Source organism: Vipera ursinii, assembly GCF_947247035.1.
Source record: "Vipera ursinii genome assembly, chromosome: 2".
Classification (NCBI taxonomy): domain Eukaryota; kingdom Metazoa; phylum Chordata; class Lepidosauria; order Squamata; family Viperidae; genus Vipera; species Vipera ursinii.
In genome coordinates, this window is record NC_139513.1 from 26206307 (window position 1) to 26233913 (window position 27607).

Consider the following 27607-nt stretch of genomic DNA (forward strand, 5'->3'; position numbering starts at 1 on the left):
CCACTTGTGCCTCTTTCACCTTCCCACACTAAGTAAGGCCTTCTTTGCCTTTCTTTTGACATGGCTTGCCAGTTTTGTCTGACCTTTGATTTTGCAGTGGTCAGATTTGTTACGGTGTAATTTTTCCTCTGGCGTGGGTGAGATAAACCTCCCGCTCTTGTCTGCAACACACAATGGGGCCGTGTGTAGGTCTAGTCTGCGTTTTTTAAAAAAGTTGTTGTGTCTTTCCCTCAAATGAGGCACCTACCTCTCCAGCTGCTGCATGATTTTGGGAAAGACCCAGATGCTTTAAAGAGTTATAGAAAGGTGCTGAGTTTGAACTCATGAATGTTCCTAAGCACATTTCCAGGAGTCAGTTCAAAGGGCCCCATTTCATAGCATTCAAATGAGAGCTGGGGCTTTTTTAGGTTTCTAATGAGCTTTTTAATTATAAAAATGGTTCAGACAATACTGTACTCCAGCCAAAAAAATAAGATAATTGGGTGTAATAAACCTAGCAGATGGAATTGTCCTCTACGTTGCTCTCAAATTTCTCATTAGGGACTAGTTCTGTGTCCAAGCCAATTGGGAATTTCAACCTTGATTTGATACCAACAGGTTTCATCAGAGCCTGTCTCACACCCTCACTCACTTTGTGAGTACTCTCCTTCCTGTCTATTGCTGTACCTTTTTGGATCTTTGATAATTTTCCCACCCAGGGCAAGCGGTGACAGAAATGGGCAGGCCTGGATATATGGTGTATCATTTAAACTAAGGCTGTTGTGTTGAGTCAGAAACACCTAGGCAAAACAGAGCCTTTTGATACAGTGATAATAAGCCTTTCATTATAAAAACAGGAACTATCCCCAAACCAAATCTTTAATATGTGATTTTTGAACATTTATACACAGATATGAATCTTTTCTTACTTTTAACAATGAGAAAAGTCTGCTTCTGCTTCTAAAACGGAAGGAATTATCAGTAGTCCTCGGCTTATAAACCACTATTGGGATCAGACTTTTGGTTGCTAAATGATGCGTTCATTAAGTGAGTCATCATGTGACTAGACCAGTGGTGGGATTTAGCCAGTTCGCACCAGTTCAGCAGAACCGGTAGCTAATTTTTTGTTGCCCAGGCCCAGAATGGACTTCCAGAAGTGGCATCCCCACAGAGAACCATTTGTTCACATATTTGAATCCCACCCGTGGACTAGGCCCAACTTTATGAGCATTTCTACAGTGACTGTTAAGCGAATCCCACAGTTGTTAAACAAACTGCCTTTATTTGTCAGAAGCCAGTTGGGAAGGTTGCAAACTGGAATCGCGTGACTGTAAGAAACTTGCAACCATTGTAAATAGGAACCAGTTGCTAAATGCCTGAATTGTAAACTTGTGATTGTGGAGGTGGGCAACAGCCATAACTTCGAGAATGGTCATAAGTCACTTTTCTGTGGCTGTTGTAATTTTGAACCGATGTTAAACAAACAGTCATAACCTGGGGGTTATCTCTACACATACATTGTCAAATAAACTGATTAAATTCTCTTCCCCTCCACTTCTTCAAATGATAAGTGTTGAGATTAAAGGAAATTAAGGAATCGTTGCCCGTCTCCCCCAGGTTAATAGAGAGATATAGACTCAATTTGGAAGGTTCTTGGGTTTCTAAACTGATCAGGGAATTCCTGGCTGAATTTTCTGCTCAGCCAAGGAGATCAGTGACTCCCTGTTTCCAAAAACTGTTGTGGGATCGAATGAGGAGAGACCTGCTCTGTGCGTTGTCTTAAGTTCCTAGAAGAATGCTGGCATAGAAGTACTAATGTGACAGCACACCAAATTCTATTCTCTTCTTCTCTCTTCCAGTTGACCAAAATCCCCATCTTTGAATGTTCCCAGTTCTCCGATTGCAAATCCTGTTTGGCAAAGAAAGACCCATATTGTGGCTGGTGTGTTCTTCAAGGAAAGTAAGATTTCATTCAATTTATATCCATCTGCTTTCATAGGGGACATCTCTGCTGGCTTCCAGAAATTAACACAACACTGTCCAGAGGGCAAAGTAGATGCAATCCTAAGATTTCCCCCCCCCCCCCAAAAAAAGTTTGGCTATAGCTTTGTGCTAAATGATTGTAAAAAAAGTCCTCCAGGGCCACCAATGAGGATTTTGCAAAATCCTTTGTTCACATGTAGCAGTAGTCCTGAATTCATATACAATGTTTGTGGACATTCGTGTAAACTATAATTTAAGAAGTTGGTTATATAAGTCCCTGTAAATCCTAAACATTTGTTCCATAATAGGCTTGGCAGGACATCCTTCTTACAATTTAGAAAAAAAAATGATTAAAACTCCTTGTTAAGCAGTGCATTATCTACTTCTGGAGATCATCTGGGTTCCCAGACAAATTCATTGATTACATCTGTTCCTGGGATTTGGTAATTATGAGTAAGTTAACTAAACAGATTCTAAATGGGAAAGAAGAATCACTTCCAAGAGCCCATTATCTGTTGTTTCACACATTGATGCAAATGTTACCAGGCAAGAAACATAAAAGGAAATTTATTGAAAATGATGTTCTATTGATATTTTCTAGTATTTTCTGAGCACTGTTTAGAGAATTAGGGTGCAAAAAAATTTCTAAAAGTTTTTTAAAAGGAAGCAGAAAAGTGTAATAACTTTTTTTTGTCTTGTTTTCTGAGACACATTTTTGTTTCTATGTTATTTACATTATGGGCAATATAATAATAAATAAGCTTTCTCTTTCCTTGTGAACATTCTTTAATTGCTGGTTTCTGTGAGGGATCAAAAACATTATAGAGGATGCAGCTTTGGAACTGAGTTACAGTGCTAGAGGTTAGGGAGTCTCTCCAAATTAAACCAGCTTGCAGATCATCCTCATCTGATTATTCCATAAAGCAGTGTTTTCACAATCTTGGCAACTTTAAGATGTCTGGACTTCAACTTGCAGAATCTAGGAAGTTAAAGTTCAGACATCCTTCTCATCTTTTTCTATTACCTTCTACTGGTATTCTATGATTATATTTATTGTTTGCACATACACTGAGAGCTTATACACATACACTTATATAAATAATTCCTTATGTTTCTAATCACACTTGGCCAACATTCTCTTCTCTTCTCTTCTCTTCTCTTCTCTTCTCTTCTCTTCTCTTCTCTTCTCTTCTCTTCTCTTCTCTTCTCTCCTCTCCTCTCCTCTCCTCTCCTCTCCTCTCCTCTCCTCTCCTCTCCTCTCCTCCCCTACTCTACTCTACTCTACTCTACTCTATTCTATTCTATTGGATGAGAAGTGAAACATCTTTAAAGAAAAATAAAGTCCAGTCGCCTTTTGTAAAAGTACCTGTGACATTCTTAAAGTTGCTAAGGTTGAGGAGCACTGCCTTAGGGCTGGGCAAAGGGCTGAGAGCAGCATTTATTATTTTCCCAATGTAGAAAGTATATTTTCTGGGAACAGCATGGAGGTTTCCAGGCAATCCCATATAATCGCCTCATTCAAGAGTCTCGTTGCTCTGCCTTTATCTGTGTCTCTGCAGGTGTAGCCGTCACTCTGAATGCACCAGGTTCCGCCTGAAAGAGCAGTGGCTGTGGGGCTTTCATTCTGCCCAGCAGTGTCTGTCCATCCTGTCTCTGAGCCCCACCAGCATCAGCAGGGAAGAACAGAAAAATGTGAGCTGTGATCCATCACATTTCCCTTTGAAGGCAGAGACGCCATCATGAGATGGTTCCTTACCCTCCAGTGACACTTAAAACCTGAGTGGCATAAACATCTTTTACAGGAAGAGAAAACATGGAGTCTATTTGTGCTTTTGCTATTGTTGCAAAATGTTAAACGGATGTTGATGGGATAACAATTGGAACCAAAAAAACCTGGTCAGAACAGATGGATGTAATACAAGCATAGTGTGGGTCAAAAGAGAAGAGGGGAAATGCACTGATAGGCAGAAGACACATGTTGTGTCAAACAGTGGATCACTTCCATATTGTTAGGTAGTAGCTCCCAGAATTTCAGACAATAATTCTTTCTAACCCCTTAGGAAAATGTTAGGGATTGAATCTTGAATCTTCTGGATGTAATCATATTATTCACCACTGAATGACAGTTTTCTGTCCTGTCTCTCTAACTCTGCCAATATATCGAAGGTTGGATCCTAAATCTTCCTTGTTACAATTCAGTTATTTCCAGAGCTTTCAGTTCTGATGGAAATAGAAGTATCCCTCATATAGGTCAACAGAGAGCAATAAAAAGCATTGCTGGGTCCTTGGTGCTCTCTAAACTTGGTTGTTTTCTTCCAAACGTTTCATTACCCAAACTAGGTAAGAGCAGTGAGCATGACTTTGACACATCCCACCCTGGAAACAGAACCCAATGTTGGTACTGGTTGTGAAGGTTGATTCTGATTTAAGAAATAAAAGAATCCAAAAACACAGTGTAGTAAAATGTTCAGTGACTGCCCAGAATTCATGAGTTCAGAACTTCGGATGCCCAGAAATTTTGATTCAGGAACATACTACAAAAGGTTAGCGCCAGTCCAGTGCCTGGATGAAAGCTCAATCTGGGTCGGATATTTAATTAGTTGACTAAATTCTTGGTCTTTTGCTTCAAGTTTACACAGCTTGCAGAGACCTTCTTAGGTGAATACAGTATGGGAGAACCAAATTTAAGTCACGTTATTCTTTGCTGTCAGAACAAGTAGAAAGCTTTAGTCCTCCTAGGTCAGGGGTAGGCAACCTTGGCTCTTTTATGACCTGTGGACAATATATATTGCTTCATATGGCCTTAGTCGACCAACATCATATTTTACAAGAATCTTTGGAGAGGCCTGGATGTCACTTCTCGATAAAGTATTGTCAGTTTACATAGGTTTAAACTTAGGCCTCCAACTCACTTATATGAGCTCCTATCCCCACAATGTAGGAGATGACCAGGTTGACCCTAAGGGGTGGGTCAAATGCATCATCAGTCTGGAGTCCTACATCCCCCAAAGGGCCCCCCCAAAAAAGTCTTTTGATGCTTATCTGGCACCAATTTACCTTGAGTAGATCAGATTCTTATGTATGGGTTACATGGAATAAACTTGCAGTGTTTTTTGAACTCTCTTCTGGCTCCTGACAAACAAATCTGTTTTTCTCCATTTTCCCTCATCCGTTTTCAGAAGGGAAGAGAGTGCTAATTACAAGAGAATCTGTTCTAATCTGTCTGCTCTCTGATTGACAGATATTCCTGACTTTTTCGGACTTGCCAGCCCTACAGAATGGAGAGTCTTATTCATGCTTCTTTGGAGAATACAAGAGCCCAGCTATACTGATGGGTTCAGGCATTATGTGTCCCTCACCAGATCCCAATCATGCCCCAAGTTTGAACACAGGGACAGGTGAGTGGCAAGCACAGAGGGATCTATGTGTTGGAAATGTTTTAGAAAGAGTAATCAAGCCACTGTGCAAGAATAAACCAGCAAGCAGTTTGCTTTGTAATGAAGCCAGGCTGGTTCTTAAATTTGATGGTATGAGATACAGGGCTAAAGTGGACATCCTTTTTCAGTCTCAGGACCATATCGTTTCATTCTGCCTTGCTTCGAAACTGCAAAGCTGTGAGGAGAACAACTAATGACATTACCAGAATTATCAAGGCTGAAATTGTGGCTTGGTATTTTTGCAACAGATTATTCCCTAAGTCCCTAAAAACAGGAGATAAAAATGTACTTGATGTTTAAGTTATGCTGGTGACAGCTTAAAATCTCACAATGGAGAGAGAGAGAGAGAGAGAGAGAGAGAGAGAGAGAGAGAGAGAGAGAGAGAGAGAGAGAGAGAGAGAGAGAGAGAGAGAGAGAGAATGGATATCCTCCCCACACCACCACAGTTTTATTTTTATGCCCCAGTTGTCTGTTGCACAACCAACTCTCCAACAGGAAACAAAGTCTTCAACAGGGATCATCCCACCCTATTTTAACAGGGCCTCCGGCAAAGCCAGATTTAAGTCATGAAAGGTATTAGTAGTTACTTGGGAACCATAAATGTTGTGGTCTCATGAATGTGATCAGCATCAATATTGCCTTAAAATACTGGCCTTGAAGAAGCCTTAGCCACCCTTCAGCTAGTTCTCTGAATAACAGGCAGTCCTCAACATTTTTATTTTATTTTATTTTATTTTAATTCCATTTATATCCCGCCCTTCTCCGAAGACTCAGGGCGGCTTACAAGCTTAGCAGTAGCCTTCATTCAATGTATATGCCTGCTTATTAGGGCTTTCACACACACACACCCCAAGCGGCATTATTACAAAGTCAGCTTATTGCCCCCAACAATCTGGGTCCTCATGTGATTGCAATGGGCCCCGCCCATTTTGGTCATAAGCCATAATAGTAGTAAAACTAGTCAGTCATGTGACCAACCTGATTTAGTAAGCTTTTTTGAGGCAGTCATTAAGTGAACACTGCAGTTGTTAAGCAAAAATGCATGGTTCACTAGAGGTGTAGTGTTGCCAAAAGCCGGAAGTGTCAGCTTTTCAGTAAAATGGTTGTAAAACACTGTCATGTGACCACAGGATGCTGCAAACAGACATAAATGTGGCCATGTTGCTGGATGCCTAAATTTTGGTCACAGTCCAGGTCATAAGTAGCCTCAAGCCAGGTCCATTGAAAATGGTTGCTAGGCAACCGGTCGTAAGTCAAGGATTACAGTACCTGTAATCTTTCCTGTTTATGTCTAAAGCATAGACAGAAGAAACAAAAAATATTAATATGTAAGTCCCTAAGACTGGAAATACAAAAATTCCAGCTGCAGTTGCTGTTTACTGTGGGATCATGTTTGAAGCCTGCCTGATTTCCATTTTCAGACCACATCACCATTCAGCTGGAGGTGCGCTTCCACGACATCTTCATTGCCTCAACAACTTTCTCCTTTTATGACTGTTCTGCGGTGGCTTCCCTGAGGAGATCTGCACCGTACGTCCATGAAGAGACCTTTCCTTTCCCACAATTGCATTCTCGCTTTGATTTGTTGGGTCTACTCAACAGCTGTTGTCTTCTTGTTCTTAGGTGCCAGGGATGTGTGAGCAGCCATTGGGGGTGTAATTGGTGCGTCCACCAACACCTTTGCACACACAAAACTGTCTGTGAAGATGGGTCCATCATCTACAATAAGAAGGTAGGTTTTTCAGAGGTCTTTTAAATCACGAAACTACTTCTCACTTATTTTGGCCATATCATGTGGGGGATTTCACAAAGCAATTGTGTTGGGTAGAATGAGCGGTAAAAGGAAACCAGGCCACCAAAGAACATGCTGAACATGACCATCAAAGCTGACCATCAAACCAGGCCATCAAAGAACATGACCATCAAAGCTGACTCCAGCCAGAGCATAGAAAAAACACACGCAGTGCACAATCGGAAGACGTGGAGAGACTTGGCCCATAGAATTGTCAAGAGTCAGACATGTCTGAATGGATAACATCAGCAGCAGCAGCACCAGTCTTCTAGGACAGGGTTAGGCAACCTTGGCTCTTTTATGACTCGTGGACTTCAACTCCCAGAATTCCTGAGCCAGCATGGCTCAACTTGGAAATCTCTCCCTTTCCCCTCAGCATGGCTGGCTCAGGAATTCTGGGAGTTGAAGTCCATGAGTCATAAAAGAGCCAAGGTTGCCTACCCCTGTCCTAGGAGAATGATAACAGCAAAGGATTCGTGAATACATGTGCATGAGCATGAGTACATATTTAATGGGAAGCCCTAGATCCAAATTGCAATAAAAACACTGGGAATGAAAAGATACCTTGTTCCTAGCCTATAAGAATCTTAGCTCAGGGGGACCATCGGTCTGGTTCAGAATATGGGACCTTCACAGAGACTTGAATACTTCTGGTCACTTTTCAAGTAAACCTGAGAATCAGCGGGTGGCTACTTAGATATAATCCATCTTTTTTAGAATTGCTTTCTGAAGTCAGAAATACATTAATTTTCATGCCTGGCTGGATATCACTGACCACCACTACCGCTCCCAACAATTGCACAAGAATTGTTCACGTGTTTTAAAAAATGGTATTACATAATACACTAGTTACACTAAAATGCATTTCAGGGTTTGGTTTTACAGAAGCCTAACTATTACCTTAGCGTATCCTGTGGCCCACCCTATCACATCACACCCCTAACATGGTTAATTTGTTTGCTGATGGCATTCAGCATGAACACAGCAACAGTATAACTAAGCTGGTTTTGTGATTTAGCATGTTGTATGAACTCAACCATAGAGTGTGGCCTCCTTCTGATCCTGTTTTTTTCCCTTCCCTGCACTGACTAGCTGTTTCTTCTCTGTTCCCTTTTGCTTCTCCAGACTCAAATACTGGACTCCAGCCCATTCCCTTCATCAGCCACTCCAAATACAACACAGTCCTCTTTGCCAATTTTGGCCACTGAACCCCCTACGCTCTCAGAAACACCAGGGACCACTTCCAGGCCTGTCCCCACCACCGTTCCCATGATCTACACCAGCCTGCCAGCCACTTCTTCCCTGACTACTTTGAAGCCTGAAGCCCTTACTTTCACAGAGGCACCTCCATCAACCCCAAGTACTGTTACTTTGCTGGAGACAACCTGGGATTCTCTCACATTGCCTCCCACTGAAGTGCCCACTACTGCGACTGCTGGTCCTACCTCAGAATATCTCTCCAGCAGCCGGATGGAAATACTTACTTCCACAGTGTATCCTACCTCAGAACCAGCTACAGATCCAGAAGATGGCTCTACGGATTCTTCCGCTGCCGTGTATAGCACCCCCCAGCCTGTTCTGGAGGGGAAGACTCCTTTCTTTGAAGCTGAAGGTTCCTTCACCCCATCTTCTGCCCCGACGTCTTCTCCCCTAAGTCCTCTCACCCCTAACCAGACCAGAAGCCCTTCCACATCTACTAATGTACCACCAATTGACCTGGAGACTGAGCCTCCCATTTTTGAGTTGCCCTATCCGACAGACCTTCCAAAATGGCTTCCTCCTGAAGATATCACCGAATCCCAGGAGAGTGAGGAATGGATGGTTTCGCTGCCACCGGAAAATGACACCTCCTCTTTCTCTGCATCCATCCTTCTCTCGGGTGATGGAGACTCTTCTGAGAGTGACATCTCTGATTTTCCTCGCATTCTGCACCCAGCACTAGATTATCAATATGATGCACCTGAATTTCTGGATTTGGTAAGGTCTCATGCTTCACTTCAGAACACTACAGATGTTGTTGTGTGTCACTTATGTTTGGTTGGCTGGTTTACTCTACATACACGCACAGGGATATATGCATACAGGGAGTCCTTGACTTACAGCCATTTGTTTAGTGACCGTTCGAAGTCACAAGTGAAAAAGGTGACTTATGACCGTTTCTCACACTTACCAACCATTGCAGCATCCCCATGGTCATATGGTCAAAAGTCAGATGCTTGGCATCTGGTTGTGTCAAGCGCTGGGGAAATCAGGAGATTCAGGCAGTTCATATGAGTATAAAGATTTATTGCAAACTTAAGTAGTTTAATCTTGGTCCAGTTACTTCAGTTTTTCTGCAAGAAACTTCTGAGGGAAAAGAGAAACCCTAAACCAGGGGTAGGCAACCTTAGCTCTTTTATGACTCGTGGACTTCAACTCCCAGAATTCCTGAGCCAGCATGGCTAAGCTTGGAAACCTCTCACTTTCCCCTCAGCATAGCTTGCTCAGGAATTCTGGGAGTTGAAGTCCACGAGTCATAAAAGAGCCAAGGTTGCCTACCCCTGCCCTAAACCATGAAGTTGTTTTCAACTCCTAGCAACCATATAGATTTTCTTCATGACGATCTGTCCCCAGCTGGTTCTTTCCAGTCTTCCAATGGTGCATTCATCGCCACTGTAACTGAGTCGGTCCATCTGGCTACTGGCTGTCCTCTTCTCCTCTTTCCTTCCATCTTGCTCTGCATTGGAGCCTTTTTCCAGAGACCTAAGTCTTTGCGTAATGTCTCTGAAGTAGGATATTTTTATTCCGGTCACTTACACCTTGAACGAGAACTTTGGGTTGATTTATTTGATGTCCCGCTGGTTTGTTTTCTTGGCTGACCATTCTCAGGAGTCTTTTCCAATACCAAATTCAAAGCTGTCAACATTCTTCCTGTCCTGTTCTTCAAAGTCCAGCTTTCACTACCACCAAACGTCACAGGGAGTGCCAGGCACAACCCTGATGTTTATAAGAATACAGAAATGCAGTGTTTCTAGCCAAGTGTGTTTTTGACACTCTGCTTCATGTAAATCTTTGCCCAATGTATTTAAAACCGTTTTTGCCAGATTAATGAGGGCGAGTGATAAAACAGGATTCATCTTGATTTTTTTTCCCCTCCCACAATTTGGAGAGGCGTGTAGGAGGAGTCCTTGTCTTTAGGGACCAAAGTTAGTCATCTGTCAATCACGCTTCTCCTCCATAACTTAGTAACTACGCTAGCTGACTGTAAGGCCGATAAGCCCCCAGATGTTAGGTGGGCAAAGCACGGGGGGGGGGAGGAAACCACCTGTTTTTTAAATTGGAATATAATAGAAACTTTTAGACAGGAGAGCTTTTCTGGAGAACCTCCTGCCTGTGGCTTCAAGCTGCTGAGCCGTGATGGCGGTAGTGATGGTAAGAGATTTTTCTTCAGAGGCCTTGTGCGAGTTACGAATTGACAAGAAAAAGATATTTTCACCCAGACATTTAATCTGTTCTTGGGCCTGTTTCTGCTTTCTCTGTTTTTACTGGTGGTTTTCAACTGAACAACAATTCACTTAGTGACCTTTGAAGTTACAATGCCACTGAAAAAAGTGACTTATGACCCTTTTTTCACACTTAACGACTGTTGCGGCATCCCCTCGTTCACATGATCAAAATTCAGAGGCTTGGCAACTGACTCATACTTATGACAGTTGCAGCGTGTCTTGGGGTCATGTGATCCCCTTTTGCCACCTTCTGACAAGCAGAGTCAATGGGGAAGCCAGATTCACTTAACAACCGCGTTATTAACTTAACAACTCCAGCGATTCACTTAACACCTGTGGGAAGAAAGTAAAGGCAAAACTCACTTAACAAAAGTCTCAGTTCGCAATAGAAATAATGGACTCAATTGTGACTACCTGTATAAGACAACCTGGCTTCAGTGTTTTGTCTACATTCTGTCCTATTAATCACAGCAAAACTGTGCAGGATCCTTTTTTTACTCCCTTCAGTGTGTTTGTGTGTTTTCAGACGGAGGAGTACAGCTGGGGGCCCGAAGCCTGTCCGTGTGTGAAGGGCATCCAGGGATCCTCTCTGATGCCGGTCAACGTGCAGAGAAAGATCACCCTGATTGGACAAAACTTCCACCTCTATCAGGCAAGACTGTGGCGGTGGGTCAGGTGGGGGTCTGGAGGTGGGAGGCTGTTGTGACTCTGTGCTATCTAGAGGGCATACATCCAGCGGTGTGCTGGAAGCAGCTTGCACTGGCTTGTGCAAGCCGATTACTAAATTTTCTGGAATTTGGCCAGCTAATTGGGAGCAGTGCTGAGCCACTAGCCTAGCATTTTGCTCGTCTATGACAGTAATGAAGCTTTGATTGATTGCCTAGCTTAGCATGCCAATCAGCTGTTCTGCGCTGGTTGAAATGGAGCCGGCAGAGACAATTCTTAAATGTTTACAGGGACACCCCTGCTTACCCCTTTTGTATGATTCTCCTACTTCTGCTACAAATTAATTCTGTGGATTTCATTGTTAGCGGCTGTGAAAGGAAAGACGAAGCATGAAGTATATTTCTGCTCTCTTTCCTTCTAAAGCAAGTGCTACATAGAGAGTCCTCACTCACCAACCACTTGTTCAGACGATGCTGAACGAGTGACAGCTTACAATTAGGCCTTGAAGTCACTCCATTCCCGATCAGGATCGTGATCTGGATGCTTGGCAACTTGTTCAGGCAACAGGTGCAACATCCCAGCATCACAGTTTGTTACCTTCCCTGCTGGCTTCCCACAAGCAAAGTCAGCAGAGAAGCCGGCAGTGGAGGTTGTGAGTTGCCCACATAAATCTCCCCCACGCCTGGCAGCGAGCCACCCCCAGGCCCGAAATCTCCTCTGTGTGGAATCATGTGCAAAAAAAATCATGCATCTTTGTGAGATAGATTGCCAAAAATGTGTGCATGTTGGGGAAAATGGCATAAATAAAGCAGTTAAGAATAAAAATGCGCAGGCAAAATGCAATGTACAAAGATTACCAAATTTGCAAAGTGATTTGGGAATGGGATGGAACAAACCTGGGTCTGAAATAGTCTAAATGTTGTAGACAGTGAAGACTGATGCATTGGCCCAAGGCTAGCTCAGAAGAAGTTAAAGAATTACATGGAAGGTTTGGAGAGACGTGCAGGAATCTCATTCATAAGAATCAACTCTATTTTTCTTTCCCTTCAAGGATCAGCTTTGGGACTATGAATGTGCCTTGGTTCTGGAGGGGAAGACTTTGTCCGTGGAGGCTTACATTGAACAAGACGAAAATGACCCCTCCATTTGCCTCATCACGTGCCAATTACATCAGGTAAGGGCTTCATGGGAGCAGAGCCAGGGGTCCCCAACCCCCGGTCCATGGCCAGTACTGTGTCGTGGCATGCCAGCAACTGGTCCACACAAAGAAGCAAAGCCCCATCTGCGGGATGCAGGCAGCACACAAAACCACACACTCTCTGGTCCGTGGAAAAACCTCTCTCCACGGAACCGGTCCCTGGTGCCCAAAAGGTTGGGGACTTCTGCCCTAGCTTTGGTCTCAACATTTATTTATTGATTTATACACCGCCTTTCTTATTTTTATCAATAACTCAAGGCAGTGAACATATCTGATACAGATAGTTCTCGACATATAACCATTTGTTCGAATACGACTTATGACCTTTTTTCACACTTACGACCGTTGCAGCATCCCCATGGTCACGTGATCAAAATTCGGATGCTTGGCAACTGGCATGTATTTATGACGGTTGCGGTGTCCCAGAGTCATTTGATCATTTTTTGTGACCTTCTGAGAAGCAAAGTCAATGGGAAAAGTAGACTCATTTAACAACCGCATTACTGACTTAACAACCGCAGTGTTTCATTTAACAACTGTGGCAAGAAAAGTTGTAACATGGGGCAAAATTCACTTAACAACTGTCTTACCTAACAACAGAAATTGTGGTCTCAGTTGAGGTCGTAAGTCAAGGAGTATCTGTAATCCTTCTTCCTCTTATTTTCCCCCCAACGACAACCCCGTGAGCTGAGTTGGACTGAGAGAGAGTGGCCCAGCTGGCTTTGTGCCTAAGGCGGGATTAGAACTCACAATCTCTTGCCTTCTAGCCTGGTGCCTCAACTGTTATCCCAAACTGGCTCTCAGATATATCCATGCATCTTATTTGATATTTTTAAAAGACCACCCACATGTTGAGTGATTCTCGGTGGCTGCCAAAATGTAAGTCAAAGTAGGCTGGGTATAAAGTTTGTAAATCTGTCATCAGAAATATGTTACTCCCCCTCTTTAATATCTAACAGCCAAGATACAAAGGCAAAAAGAATGGGGGTGAAACAGGAAAGCCAGTAAATGCTTGGTGACCAGCTGGAATATTTAGTGATGAAAAAATTCGGGAGAAGGAAGGAAACGAACAGAACAGAACAGAATAGAATAGATGCTGGGAGAGACCTTGAAGGTCTTCTAGTCCAGCCCCCTGCTCAAGCAGGAGAACCTATACCATTTCAGACAGCTGAGTGTCTAGTATCTTCTTAAAAATTTCCAGTGATGGAGCGCTCACGATTTCTGGGGGTAAGCTGTTCCACTGGTTGATTGTCCTCACTGTCAGGAAGTTTCTCCTTAATTCCAGGTTGCTTCTCTCTTTGATCAGTTTCCAACCATTGTTTCTCGTCCTTCCCTCACTGTCAGGAAGTTTCTCCTTAATTCCAGGTTGCTTCTCTCTTTGATCGGTTTCCAACCATTGTTTCTCGTCCTTCCCTCTGGTGCTCTGGTGAACAACCTGGTCCCCTCTGCCTTGTGGCAGCTCCTCAGATACTGGAACACTGCTATCATGTCTCCCCTATTTCTTCTTTTCTTTAGACTAGCCAAACCCAAGTCCCGTAGCTGGTCTCAACTATACTGATGCCTTGATTGAGCCAAAATCAAGTCCTGGTCACATCCATATCACTGGCAAAAATATGGAAGTTGTGTGCCATTTTCTGCCAAGATACAATTTTGACTTTCTAATTTAGCCTACCGCTCTGGGATTTCTTGCTGCTCTTAGACACTAAAAGTAAGTTTATTAACTTTCTGAGATTACTCAAAGTCATTTAACTGTAGCTAAAAAGAGTAATCCTTCACACTACTCCAGATGTTCCTGTCATCAGCTGAAATAATTGGGAGAAAGTAAAAAGATGAGTGTTAAGAAGGATCTAAATCAGTTTGTAAAAACAACATTCAAACCATCTGGAAAGCCGTTAACAAAAGAAAAGAATCTTGCATAGTCTGATTTTTATTTCTAAAATCTGAATTGCAAAAAGCAAGAATCTAGAAAGCCAACCTATTTCCCCAAGGCAGAATTCCATTATTCTTTCTTTTTCTTATTATTATTGATGACCTCATTGATACGCTAAGAGGAAAATCCAAGGAATGCAAAGACCTTTCAGAGGGAAAAAAAAATTCCTAAGCTCATAATATCAGCTCAGTGAGTATATTCAAGAGGCACACAACAGTCTGACGGTTAGGAGGAAAAAATGACGAAACAAAACAAGGCACTGCTGCAGCAAAGTGAGTGGAATAGTCACTAAGAGCCCAGGTAACTGTACCGCATGCTACAAATTGCATTTGTACAAGTTTATACAAATCCCCAAACACTTGCAATTGCATAATATATGTACATTTGTGATACATTTGTACAAGTTTATACAAATCCCCAAACACTTGCAATTGCATAATATATGTACACTACACAGGGCTGTTCTGAAGAGCACTCTGAAGCTTTGGCTGTTCCAGAATGCAGCAATGTGAATAGACATAGTCATGTTTTGATGTGCCCACATAACACCTTTGCTTCATGAGCTGCACTAGTTGCCTGTTCCCTTCCAGGTGTGATTCAAGGTGCTGGTTGTTGTGTACTGGGTTCTTTGCAGCGAGCAGGAGACCAGGCGAGAGAGTTCAGGCAGGAACTTGCTTTATTGAATGCAGGAACTGAACTGTTAACCAAGGCTTCTATGCAGCTATTTATACTGCTGGCCACTAGGCGGCGGCCAATAGGTTTGAAGGAGCCTATTGCCACCCTAGAGCCAACCAATGGTGGTCTTGGAGACTGTTTGTCTGAGGAGCCACCAACCGTTACTCAACTCCCTGATTAAGCAACCTCTCAACAGCAATCAAGACACGTGGTACAGTTCAAGTAAAACAGGCCCAATACATTACACTGGTTGCTACCCACAAAGCTCTACATAATGTATAGAGCCTAGTTACTTGAAGGACCACCTGTCTCCCATAGTATTTTCCCAGTCAATTCCATCTTGCAGGATTATCATTCTCCAGATTCCTTCAATTAAACCACGTTGGCTACTGAGACCCAGACTGGTGCCTCCTTCGTAGTTGTGCTTGCCCTCTGCTGTTGTTTAGAAGAGCCATGGAGACCTTGCTCTTCACCCAGGCCTTGTAGCAGGGGTCCTCAAACATGGCCACTTTAAGACTTGTGGACTTCGATTCCCAGAATTCCCCAGCCAGCCATGCTGGCTGGGGAATTCTAGGAGTTGAAGTCCACAAGTCTTAAAGTGGCCACTGTTGAGGGCCCTTGCTTTGTAAGGAGTGAGAGGGAAACCACTCGCTTCATTCCATCCAGCCCCTCATTCTTGCCATCTTTTATCAGGTTTGTTATGCTTTCATTTTCCCTGTGTACAAAAATTATGTAATGTATGAGGGGAAAAGAGAAAAAAATACGATACAACTTTGAAGGCAATCTTTAGATCCAATATTGTTTTTCCTTTTTTCTAAAAAAATACCGATACCATAGAGTAGGGGTAGGCAACCTTGGCTCTTTTATGACGCGTGGACTTCAACTCCCAGAATTCCTGAGCGAGCATGGCTGGCTCAGGAATTCTGGGAGTTGAAGTCCACGAGTCATAAAAGAGCCAAAGTTGCCTACCCCTGGCATAGAGGTAGTCCTCAACTTATAGACATTTGTTTATCAACTATTTAAATTGCAACAGCACTGGGGGAAAAATTACTTACAACCAGTCCTTGCACTTAACAACTGTTGCAGCACCCTGATGGTCAGGTGATCAAAATTCAGGTGCAAGCTTGTATACACAAGAGTTGCAGTATCCCGAGGTCTGGCTTCCAAGCAAAGCCAATAGGGGAAGCCGGATTTGCTTAACAACCACATGAGTCACTTAACAGTGGCAAAAAAAAAGATAGTGAGATCAGGCCCAACTCATTTAACAACCGCTTTGCTTAGCAACAGAAATTCTGATCCCAATTGGGATCATAAATCGAGGGCTACCTGTAATCTTACGTTTTTTGCAAGACTAATACTTGGGTGTCTCTTTTTCAGTACAGCTACTCGGCTCCCCAATTAGAATTCAGTGTGGACATTTTCGTCCAGCGGAAACGGCATCTCCGTGTGGACAGCGTTGAACATCTAAATGGTAACAGGGAAAGGGCGTACTTCATGGCTTAAATCACAACAACATTGGAGCAGCTGTAGACAAAATTGTCTTTGTTTTATGAAATAAGAGAGTTGTGGTAGTTTCTACTCATATCTTGATTTGCCTTGACGGAGCTCGCTTGGAAGAGACTGAGTTGTGTTCTGCAATGAACTAGGAGCCAGTGGGGCTGTTGAAGAAGAAATTTTGGTAGGCAAAACATAGTGCCTATCAAGACTGGGTGGGAAGGATGGAAGGAAGGAAGGAAGGAAGGAAGGGAGGGAGGGAGGAAGGGAGACAGGCAGGCAGGCAGGCATAGGGAAGGAAAGCAGGCATAGGGAGGGAGGGAGGGACGTAGGGAGGAAGGAAGGAAGAAAGGAAAGGCATAGGGAAGGAAGGCAAGCAGAAGGAGGGAGGGAGGAAGGAAGGAAATAGCTTGCTAAATCCCTTCTGTTTCTCCTTGTACCATTTGGTTTCTGTATCCAAAGAATTGCTATATGGACCCTACTAATGCCCATCTCAATTCTCTTTCAGTGACCTTATACAACTGTTCGGTGGGACACTTAGATTGCAGCCGCTGCCAAACCGCTGATGCCAAGTACAGCTGTGTCTGGTGTGGAGGAGAGCAGCCTAGCTGCCTATTCCAAGACTCCTGCAAAGAAGAGGTTGCAGACACCTGCCCGGCCCCACTGATTCATGCAGTGAGTAACTGTCCCAGCGTGATGGTGTTGTGATTCAGGGTCAGCCTGTGGGTTCGGCAGTTGGGTCGGATGACTCAGACGAGGGGGAGGAGGGGGGTGTTGAAGAACTTGCTGATGATGGCTTTGAGGCTCCGCAGAGCCCCCAGCCAGGCCCCTCCCACCTGGTGGAGACCCAGCTGTGTGAGCCTGACAGCGTGGATGAAGATGACCCACAGCTGGCCCTGTTCAAGGACGCCCGACGCAGGAGGCAGTCAATTAGGAGTAAACAGAGGAAGGCAATGGGGCTCCTCGGAAGGAGGCACAGAGAAGCCACGCCCTGAACTCTTTATAAAGGGAATGTGTGGGGAGGGCTGGTTTGCTGAAAGCAACCGCTCAGATAGTGTTTCAAAGCTCCTGTATCTTGGTTCGTGTCTTGTTTGTTTTTGTAGTAAATAATTTGGCAGACATCATTCCAGCCTCTTGCTGTTTATAAAGGGGTTGCCTTTTCTGCAGGGCCGGTAGCAGGCTGGTACAGAACAGACGGAAGCCAGATTCTTGGTGGGAAAAATCCACAGGAATGTAGAATGCTTGTACGAATGCTGGTGAAGATAATGGCTCGTTCCCATAGAGCAACTGAAATGCTTCTCGTCCTAGGAAGCGTGAGCTTCCTTTGGAGAAGGAATAGTAGAGGTTTCCATTGGTTTCCAGCCGCAGGCTGCGTTGGTTCTGCACCTCACTAAAGTTCTGAAGCTCCTTAACGACAGAAAGATCTGGGACTTTTCTATTGGTTATGCACAACGCAGAGCAGCTTGTAATCGTTGTAATTGTATTACAACATAAAACAACAAATCCAACGCTAGTATGATTTGAAGACAGGAAGTTAAAGAGATGTGCCTCTTCGTTCAGCCGGGAGCCTCAGGCTCTTAAGGCCGTGCAGGTGGAAAGAAAAAGGAAAACCCAATTCTGTCTCCAGCTTTCTGCTAGAGAGAGAAAGCAAAGGTACGATCTGCCCGTGTGCTCAACCTCACATACAGATTGAAGGCAGGAAGCGTGTCCTTTGGAGCAATTGCATTTGGCTACACAGTTAGACCGTTAAGATCAAATGAAGCTATAAGTCTCTATCTGAAGGGTAACATAACAAGATGATTTTTGTATTCATGAGCATTCCTTTTTTTCTGAAAAATGCATAAAATGTATATAGGAAGGGGCTGAGCCTTATTTACATGAGCTATCGTGATAAGTATCTGTAAGACAACAGATCAGAGAATAATGTTCATAGCTGCCCCTTCCTGTTCACAAGCTTTTTCACAGACTTGACCTTGACAAGAGAAATCAATATTACACTGAAATTTAAAGAAAGGCTTCACTGAGCAAGTGGTTTTTAAAGAAGATGGAAGAGAGATGAGATGATAATGAGCAGAGGGCAAGTAAGAGAGAATTATCCCAGAAAACAACATACACACAGATAAGAAGAAAAATAGATTTAAAAGAGAAACATGTAATAGCAATGAAAACAAACAGGGGGATGCGGAAAGATGGAAAAAGGTGATAAAGCAAAGGCAGAAAATCAGAGAACATTAAGCAGACATGTTGAAAGGCCTTGATAAGATCAGAAGAAAATCAACAGTGAACAAAACCCAAAACAATGGAGATTTTTATAGTGCCTTAAAAGGTAAACAGATTAATATGTATGTAGACTGCTTTCTGTTTAAACATTTTAGAGATAGGCACATAAAGGATTAAGACACAACTGATAAATTTACAAAGACATAAAAAAACAATAAATAAAATACATGCGTTATAAAGGGATGGGGCCAGGAACAGAACTAATCCTTAAAACATCTAAGGATGAATAGAGAAATTTCATTACAAGTTCTCACAACATATTCTGAAGAGAGACTTACAATAGGTCTGTGAGAGTCATGGTGCAGGCAGAAACACCTCCTCAGGCACAAGGAATCCATAGTGACAACATGGATTCCACTCCCTTCATCAAAGGAAGCCATGCTGTCTGGACCTCAATGTCCAGGCTATCATGTTCACCATTTCCAACCATGATAGTCAATTGCAGCGAAAACAAAAAAAAAATGTTTTATGACATTTTGAAGTGTTTGTTGTTTTTGCTGCAACTCACTCATACTATAAACACACAAATTGTGTCCCTTGAATGTCATTCATCAGAATTTGGCAACAATGTGGGGACGGGGTATAAGAATAGAAAAATGAATGCTGAGTCTAGGCATCCTTCATTCCACAAGTTTAAAATTTAGGATGCAGTGACCAGTTTTGCTAGCAAAGTCAGAATTAAGCTACCTATCCCATAATACTGAGTTCATCTGGTGAAATCTGAGTAGCATTCTAATTAATGGACTAGAGGACAAATCTGGAAATCCCTGCCTTACATCTTGTTTTTCTTTTTCTTTTTATGACCCTGTAGTCCCTTAATTCAGGGCAGACCCAGGGCAACTGGATGAAGCTGAGCATTTACTGGCCATATGCCCTTCCTGATGCCTATGTGGAGTTCATAATAATAATAATAATAATAATAATAATAATAATAATAATAATAATAATAATAATAATAATAATAATAATAATAATAATAATAATAATTTTATTTGTATACCGCCCTTCTCCCGAAGGACTCAGGGCTGTGAACAGGGCAATAAATACTAATACAAGGATACAAAAATTAAGAAAAGATTAAACAAAGTTCCCAATACCTTAAAACAATAAGTTAAATAACTTACGGTACTTGTTCTTTGAGCCCTAAGAGAGAAATATCTGCTGCTACCTAGGATTAAAATTGCAACCTTTCGACTAGTCCAGGGGTAGGCAACCTCGGCTCTTCTATGATTCATGGACTTCAACTCCCAGAATTCCTGAGTCAGCTGACTCAGGAATTCTGGGAGTTGAAGTCCATGAGTCATAAAAGAGCCGAGGTTGCCTACCCCTGGACTAGGCCACTACCCTATTGCCTTTCCATCTTTTTTATGCCATAAGAAACTCTTCCTCCAATATTAGGTGTGTCCCATCAGCAAGGAATTATAAAGACTGAAGAGCATTATTAGTCTGTGGTGCATTAGATAAGCTATAATGCTCAACAACTTAGTGTAGTTTTTAAGTAATCAGATAATATATCTCAGCTGCGAATTTATTGGCTGCTACATAGGTTGATTTGGAGTTTTTTTATTGTTCTTCATTGTTTTAAAATGTTAGTGTTTTAATCGTAATCTATTTTTTGGACTGTAAGCCACCCAGAATCATTGACTTAGATGGGCGGCTATAGAAATTGAATAAATAAAGTTAAAAAATAATTTTAAAAAATGTTCCTGTGGTTATCAGGTGTACCCCCTAACTGGTCTGGTTGAAGGTGGAACCAGAGTCACCATCACGGGTTCAAACCTTGGGCAGAAGCATCAAGATATTGCAGAGACTGTCACAGTTGCAGGAATCCCCTGTGAAGTTGATGCTCTGGTGTACGAAATCTCCAGCAGGTAAGCGCCGATCCAATAGGCTCATGGCAATATGAATGGCACTCTTCCATGGCATAGCTATGTAGTGCATGTAGTGGGTGAACATTTCTGTCCTTCTCCCTTAAGCAGATGGTGGCCTTTCCATCAGCAGTAGCCCTATTTTAACTTCTCACCAGCTTCTTTAGTCCAACTGGTGAGGGTTGAGAAGGGTTGTCATGGGCTACTGGAATTCATAGGTAAAGGTAAGGGTTCCCCCGCACATGCGTGCAAGTCATTTCCAACTCTAGGGGCCGGTGCTCATCTCCGTTTCAAAGCCGAAGAGCCAGCGCTTGTCTGAGGACGTCTCCGTGGTCATGTGGCTGGCATGACTAGACGCCAAAGGCGCACGGAACGCTGTTACCTTCCCACCGTAGTGGTCCCTATTTTTCTACTTGCATTTTTACATGCTTTCGAGCTGCTAGGTTGGCAGAAGCTGGGACAAGTAACAGGCGCTCACTCTGTTACGCGGCACTCGGGATTTGACCCGCCAAACTGCCGACCTTCTGATTGACAAGCTCAGCGTTCTAACCCACTGAGCCACCACTGATTCATAGGATCAGCTTTATTGACAGGAGAAAGACTCTTTGCTAGTGACAGGCTGAAATCTTTAAGCTCTGGTAGATTAGTATGAAGTTTAAGACATATCTTCACAGACACCTACAAGGCCAACCAAATCTAGCAGATGCAAGCTAACCAAAGTTACATCAACTCCCAATAAAAAAAATACTGGTTGCCCTATTGGACACCTTTCCCTGATTCCTATTTTATAAGGTACTGGCAATGAAGGTAGGACTCCGGGGTTTGTTTTTTTTTGTCCCAAGTCAATAGGACAAGTTCAAACTTGGTGCTTCTGCTGTTTAAGCTGTTTTGTCCATGAACTCGCTTGTGGGATGAATTCATAAAAGCAGGAGGGAAAAAAAATCTCGATTGTGACTGCTATTTGCCCCTGTTGGGGCAAAGAAGGAAAGGTTGGTCACTGGGGTAGGGAACCCATAGTTCTCCAGCTACTGGTAGATTGTACAGGGATAGATTAAGAATTGGACTCCAGCAGCATCTAGATCAGGGTTTCTCAACCTTGGCAACTTTAGGATGGGTCAACTTCAACTCCCAGGATTCCCCAGCTAGCAGAGAGTTGAAGTTGAATGGAAGTCCGCCAGAAATGCCCATCTAGAAAAATAAAGGCCTAAATGGCCATCTACCCTGATTCTGGATATTTTAGTTCTTGAAACTTGAAAACTTCAGTTCTGTAATCAAACCCACCTGTAGTAACACAGGAGAATTATCTTCAGTGGATAGGCCACTACTTTGCTGACTGATGTCTCTGACAAAGCTGTGCTTTGAGAGACCCTGTGTAACTGAAAACCAGCAACTCACATACTTGGACACAGAAGGGAGTTTCTCACATGAAAGATGGGTGACAAAATGCAGTAATACTGGTATCCAGAGTCCATTCATCCTTCTGCTGTGAATTTGGTCGTCACGAACACGCACGTTCAGGCAGAATTTGGTCGTCACAAGTACGCACGTGCACGCAGAGTTTCCTGCATTGCCAAAAAGGTGTATTTGCCAGGCTCTTGGCTCAAGAAAGTGACCCAGGTCACAGACTGTGGAGGACAGTCATTTGCTCAACAGGATAAGTCTTCAGGTGGGTGACGTCTCCTCCCCCACCAGGCCAAGAGCTAAAAGTGCCCCCCCTCTCATTAACTCAGGTTTAGAGCAGCCCATGTGGTGCACCTTGGTGGGGGATTCTTCTCCATCCTCTCTTCTGCCCTTGTCCTGCAGTATCGTATGCACCACGGGCAGAAGCGGCACAGAGAGGTCCGGGCATGTGGTCGTGGAAGTCCCTGGAGGTGGGCAAGGCATCTCTGCTCACGTATTCACCTATCAGGTAAAATAAGTCTACAGCTCAAGGGGAGATTGGACAAAAGGATGGGTGACTTCCAGGAAAGGCAGAAGTCACCCATCCTCAGTTGAAGCCTTAAATAATGCATCAGGTGGCATTCGTGGAGTTAATCCCAGGACATTTGCAAGAGGTCCTTGGTGCTCTTTGGGCTTGCTTGCTTTCTTTCAGATGTTTCATTACCAAACTAGATAATATCATCAGAGCTCAATGATGCTGTGATCTAGTTTGGTAATGAAACTTTCGCAAGAGAACAACAAAGCTCAGAGAGCACCAAGGAGACACACACACACACACACACACACACACGCTCAGTTCAACCCTGAACTACAATTATTTTCTTCTATCGATACATTTGCAAGGGTTAGAAAACTCTCACCTAATGGGGGCATATCCTATTTATGCGTGTAGAGTCAGCATCAGTAACTAGCCTATACTGTATACCACTAGTTACTAATAAACGGGACATGGAAAACAATTGCCTATGCGCCTAGGTGCTCCACCCAGTCAGGTTTACCTGTTGGGATGGAACACCTTCACACACACACACAAAAAAGTCATTTTCATTTGTTGCACTGAGTTCCAGAGGGACAGAAAAATGGGTGAGCTTTATTAGATGGCTGTCCCAAAGGTGCTTTTTTCAAGAGGCAACTCGACTGTCTTTGTTTTTCCTTGAAAGTCCAGATGCCTCTTGAAAAAAGCACCTTTGGGACAGCCATGACCGGGATGGCTGAGAATCTCCATGGACCCTCATTAGACAGGTTTCTCTTTGGTTATGTGTTGTTTTAGGAAGAGACTGGACAGCCATTTGTCTGAAATGGTATAGGGTTTCCTGCCTTAGCAGGGGGTTGGACTAGATGACCTCCAAGGTCCCTTCCAACTTATTATTATTATTATTATTATTATTATTATTATTATTATTATTATTATTATTATTATTATTATTATTATTATTATTATTTGCTCATGATTTTTTCTTTGTGTTTTTACAATGTTTTATTCTTACTTGTAATCTAGCCAGAGTAGTTGGGAGTTGAGTGGCCTGAAAAAAAGTGACTTACAACCCTTTTTCACACTTACAACCCTTGCAGCATCCCCATGGCCACGTGATCAAAATTCAGATGACTCATATTTACGACAATTGCACTGTGTCCCGCGGTGTGTGTGTGTGTGTGTGTGTGTGTGTGTGTGCGTGCTGCGATCCCCTTTTGTGACCTTCAGACAAGCAAAGTCAACGGGGAAGCCAGATTCACTTATGAATTGTGTTGCTAACACAGGATTAAGTGAATCACAGCTGAAGTGATTCACTTAACAACTGTGGCAAGAAAGATCGAAAAATGGGGCAAAACTCACTTAACGACTGTCTCGCTTAGCAACAGAAATTTTGGGCTCAGGTGTGGTCTCAAGTCAAGGAATGCCTGTATTCCTATTCCGAATTAGTACGTGCCATTTCTTACAGTCTGGGCAAGCCATAAAGATGTTGCTGTGTGAACCATAAGAGGTACATCAACAAGGCAACACTGTGTGCAGGTAGTGCTAAAACACTCTTGTGCTTATATTGAAAAGTTTTAAAATACATTTTATCTTTAACAATCCCCTCTCCCCCTCCCCTACCTATCCCTCCCTCCCCCTCCCCCCCCTTTCCCCCCTCCCCCCCAACTTCCCAGAGCTAAGTACAGGGTATAAAAACAAAGAACAATCATAAACATCCATATGCTACCAACAATAAATTCTTAAATCTATCACTCTCTAGCTCATATAAGATAACTACAAACAATACTAATATTTCATTAAAAAAGGAAAGAAAATAGAAAGGAAGACTTATTCAAATGCTAAATGAAACTTTTTAGTCCCATATTTCTTCTGGATATATTCAATCCATTTTTTCCACTCCATAATATAGCGTTCTTGCGAGTGATCTTTCAAGTAAGCCGAGATCTTTGCCATTTCTGCCAGGTCAGAAACCTTTAAAGTCCATTCCTCTATAGTCGGCAATTCCTCCTTCTTCCAATACTGACCTATTAAAAGTCTTGCTGCTGTAATTAAATTCAACATCAACTTAGTGTCCACAACAGTAGCTTCTGTAATTATACCCAACAAAAAGAGTTGCGAACAAAACTTTTATCTTTTGCTTGAAGATCTTCTGCATATTCCACCAAATTTTTATCCAAAAAGCCTTAACCTTTTTACAAGTCCACCATATGTGAAAATATGTTGCATCTTCACCACCACACCTGCAGCATTTTGGCTGATAGTTCGGATACATACTTGCAAGCTTTTTAGGATCTAAATGCCATCTATAAAACATTTTATAAAAGTTCTCTCTTAAGTTTTGAGCTTGTGTAAATTTTACGTTCCTCACCCAGATCTTTTCCCACGTGTCCATTGTAATAACTTCTTGGATATTCTGGGCCCATTTTATCATACAATCTTTAACAAGTTCTGTTTCTGAATCAATTTCTATCAATGCAAGATATATCCGTTTGATATGTGCTGGACCCTGATTTCTAATTTGCTTTATCAAATTTTCATCAGTCATTGCAAAACCAGTTTTCTGATCTTCTTTCCACCTGGCCCGTAACTGAGTATATTGAAACCAAGTTTGAACAATCTTCTCATCTCGCAAGAGATTATACGATTTTAAACACCATACATTTCTTTCCAAGCTTAAAATCTCCTTATACGTGGTCACGTCATGTTTGAATCCAACATTTATGTTTTCTATTGCGTGTTTTGGAATTGCCCACAATGGCATCTTACAGTCTAACTTGTGTCTATACTTCTTCCAAACTCTCAACAATGCCTGTCTTAAAATATGCACTTTAAACACATTATCTACCTTCTTATCATACAACAAATATGCATGCCAGCCAAATAACAAGTCGTGGCCCTCAAGATTTAATAATCTCTCTTGTGTCAAATTAATCCAATCACTTATCCCTGCTAACGCAGCAGCTTCATAGTATAATTTAAGATTGGGCATTTTAAGACCACCTCTTTCACGAGTATCCTGCATAATCTTAAGTTTAACTCGTGGCCTTTTCCCTGCCCAAACAAATTTATTGATACCCCGTTGCCATTCTTCCAAATTAGAATCTTTCTTAAGAACCGGTATCATTTGAAATAAGAATAAAAATTTAGGCAGGATATTCATTTTCACTGCTGCGATTCTTCCCAACAAAGACAATTGCATTTTTCCCAACTCCCCATTTCTTTTTGAATTTTTCCCCATAGTTTTTCATAATTATTTTTATATAACTTTGTATTAGAGGGTGACAAAAACACCCCCAAATATTTGACCCTTTTAGCAATCTCAAATCCAGTTAATCCTTCTAAAAGAGCCTTTTGCGATACTGTCATATTTTTGGCCAGAATTTTAGTTTTTTGTACATTAACTTTAAATCCAGAAACCCTCCCATATTGCATTATTATCTCCATCAGGTCCACAACAGAGTTTTCTGGCTGGGTCACTGTAACAACCAGATCGTCTGCAAACGCCCTCAGTCTGTAATCCTGATCTCTAATTTGTATACCCTTAATTCTTTCCGAACTCTGTATTTTTACTAGTAATATCTCCAATGTTAACACAAATAGTAAAGGCGATAACGGACACCCATGCCTTGTGCCCTTCTCAATATTACATGCTTCAGTCAAACTATTGTTAACTATTATTCGGGCAGTTTGTTCTTGATATAATGCCCTAATTGGTTGCAAAAATTTATCCCCAAAATTCATTTTATCTAAAACTTTCATCAAAAATTGCCAATTCAATTGATCAAAAGCTTTTTCAGCATCTAAAAAAATTAGCGCCGCAGGGATCTGGTTGTTCCTTTCCAAAAACTCTAACACATCAACTATATGCCTCACATTATTTTTCATTTGCCTACCACTAATAAACCCAGTTTGATCCCCATGAATCACCTGTTGCAGAACCCTCATCAATCTGTTAGCCATCACCTTAGCAAATATCTTATAATCTGTATTTAAAAGTGATATCGGTCTATAATTTTTAACTTGAGTAGCATCTTGGTCTTCCTTCGGAATCAAAGAGATAAAAGCAGTTCTCCAAGACGGAGGCACCTTTCCCCCTCTACTCTTGTGCTTATTAATAAGATCTACCCGAGATAAAAAAACATTCCCTATCAACTGATCCAGTAATGTGGATGTGGGGACCCTCTAACTCCCATCATGACTGAGAGCAGCTAGTCCTTGACTTACGGGTCACAATTGGGACCAGTATTTCTGTTGCTAAGCAAATTGATTGTTATGTGAGTTGCACCCAATTTCACAACCTTTTTTTTTTGCCAAGGTTGTTAGCTGAATCCCTGCAATTGTTAAGTGAATCACGTGGTCATTAAGAGAGTCCAGCCTCCCCCGAGGATTTTTTATTTTTATTTTTATTTATTTTAATTCCATTTATATCCCGCCCTTCTCCGAAGACTCAGGGTGGCTTACAAGCTTAGCAGTAGCCTTCATTCTATGTATATGCCTGCTTATTAGGGCTTTCACACACACCCCAAGCGGCATTATTACAAAGTCAGCTTAATTGCCCCCAACAATCTGGGTCCTCATTTTGCTTGTCAGAGAGCAGCTGGGAAGATGGTCACAGTGATCACGTGACCTGAAGGCGCTGCAACCATTGTACATACCTACCAGTTGCCAAGTGCCCGAATTCTGATCTTGTGAGCATGGGGATGTTGCAATAGTTGTAGGTGCAACGAACGGTTGTAAGTCACTATGTTCAGTGCTGTAACTTCAAACAGTTGCTAAACCTAGTTGTTGTAATTTGAGAAGTGCCTACTGCTATGCTGGGTAGGACTGGTAGAAATTGGAGTGCTAGATAGTTCAGAGGACCATAAGTTCCCACTTCACCTCTCACCTCTTGATGCTTTCACATGG

The 27607-nt window shown here is 42.4% G+C and overlaps 1 protein-coding gene across 1 annotated transcript in view; it reads left to right on the forward strand.

Annotated features, from left to right (window-relative positions):
• Positions 1–27607, forward strand: part of PLXNB1 (plexin B1) — a 141381-nt gene that overhangs the window by 74397 nt on the left and 39377 nt on the right. The window contains exons 5-16 of the mRNA XM_083355930.1: positions 1839–1939; positions 3522–3654; positions 5204–5360; positions 6821–6929; positions 7023–7131; positions 8317–9168; positions 11203–11328; positions 12394–12516; positions 16523–16616; positions 17148–17314; positions 20639–20790; positions 22591–22696. Coding sequence (XP_083212056.1) covers positions 1839–1939; positions 3522–3654; positions 5204–5360; positions 6821–6929; positions 7023–7131; positions 8317–9168; positions 11203–11328; positions 12394–12516; positions 16523–16616; positions 17148–17314; positions 20639–20790; positions 22591–22696 — 2229 coding nt within the window. The remainder of the gene's footprint in view (positions 1–1838; positions 1940–3521; positions 3655–5203; positions 5361–6820; positions 6930–7022; positions 7132–8316; positions 9169–11202; positions 11329–12393; positions 12517–16522; positions 16617–17147; positions 17315–20638; positions 20791–22590; positions 22697–27607) is intronic.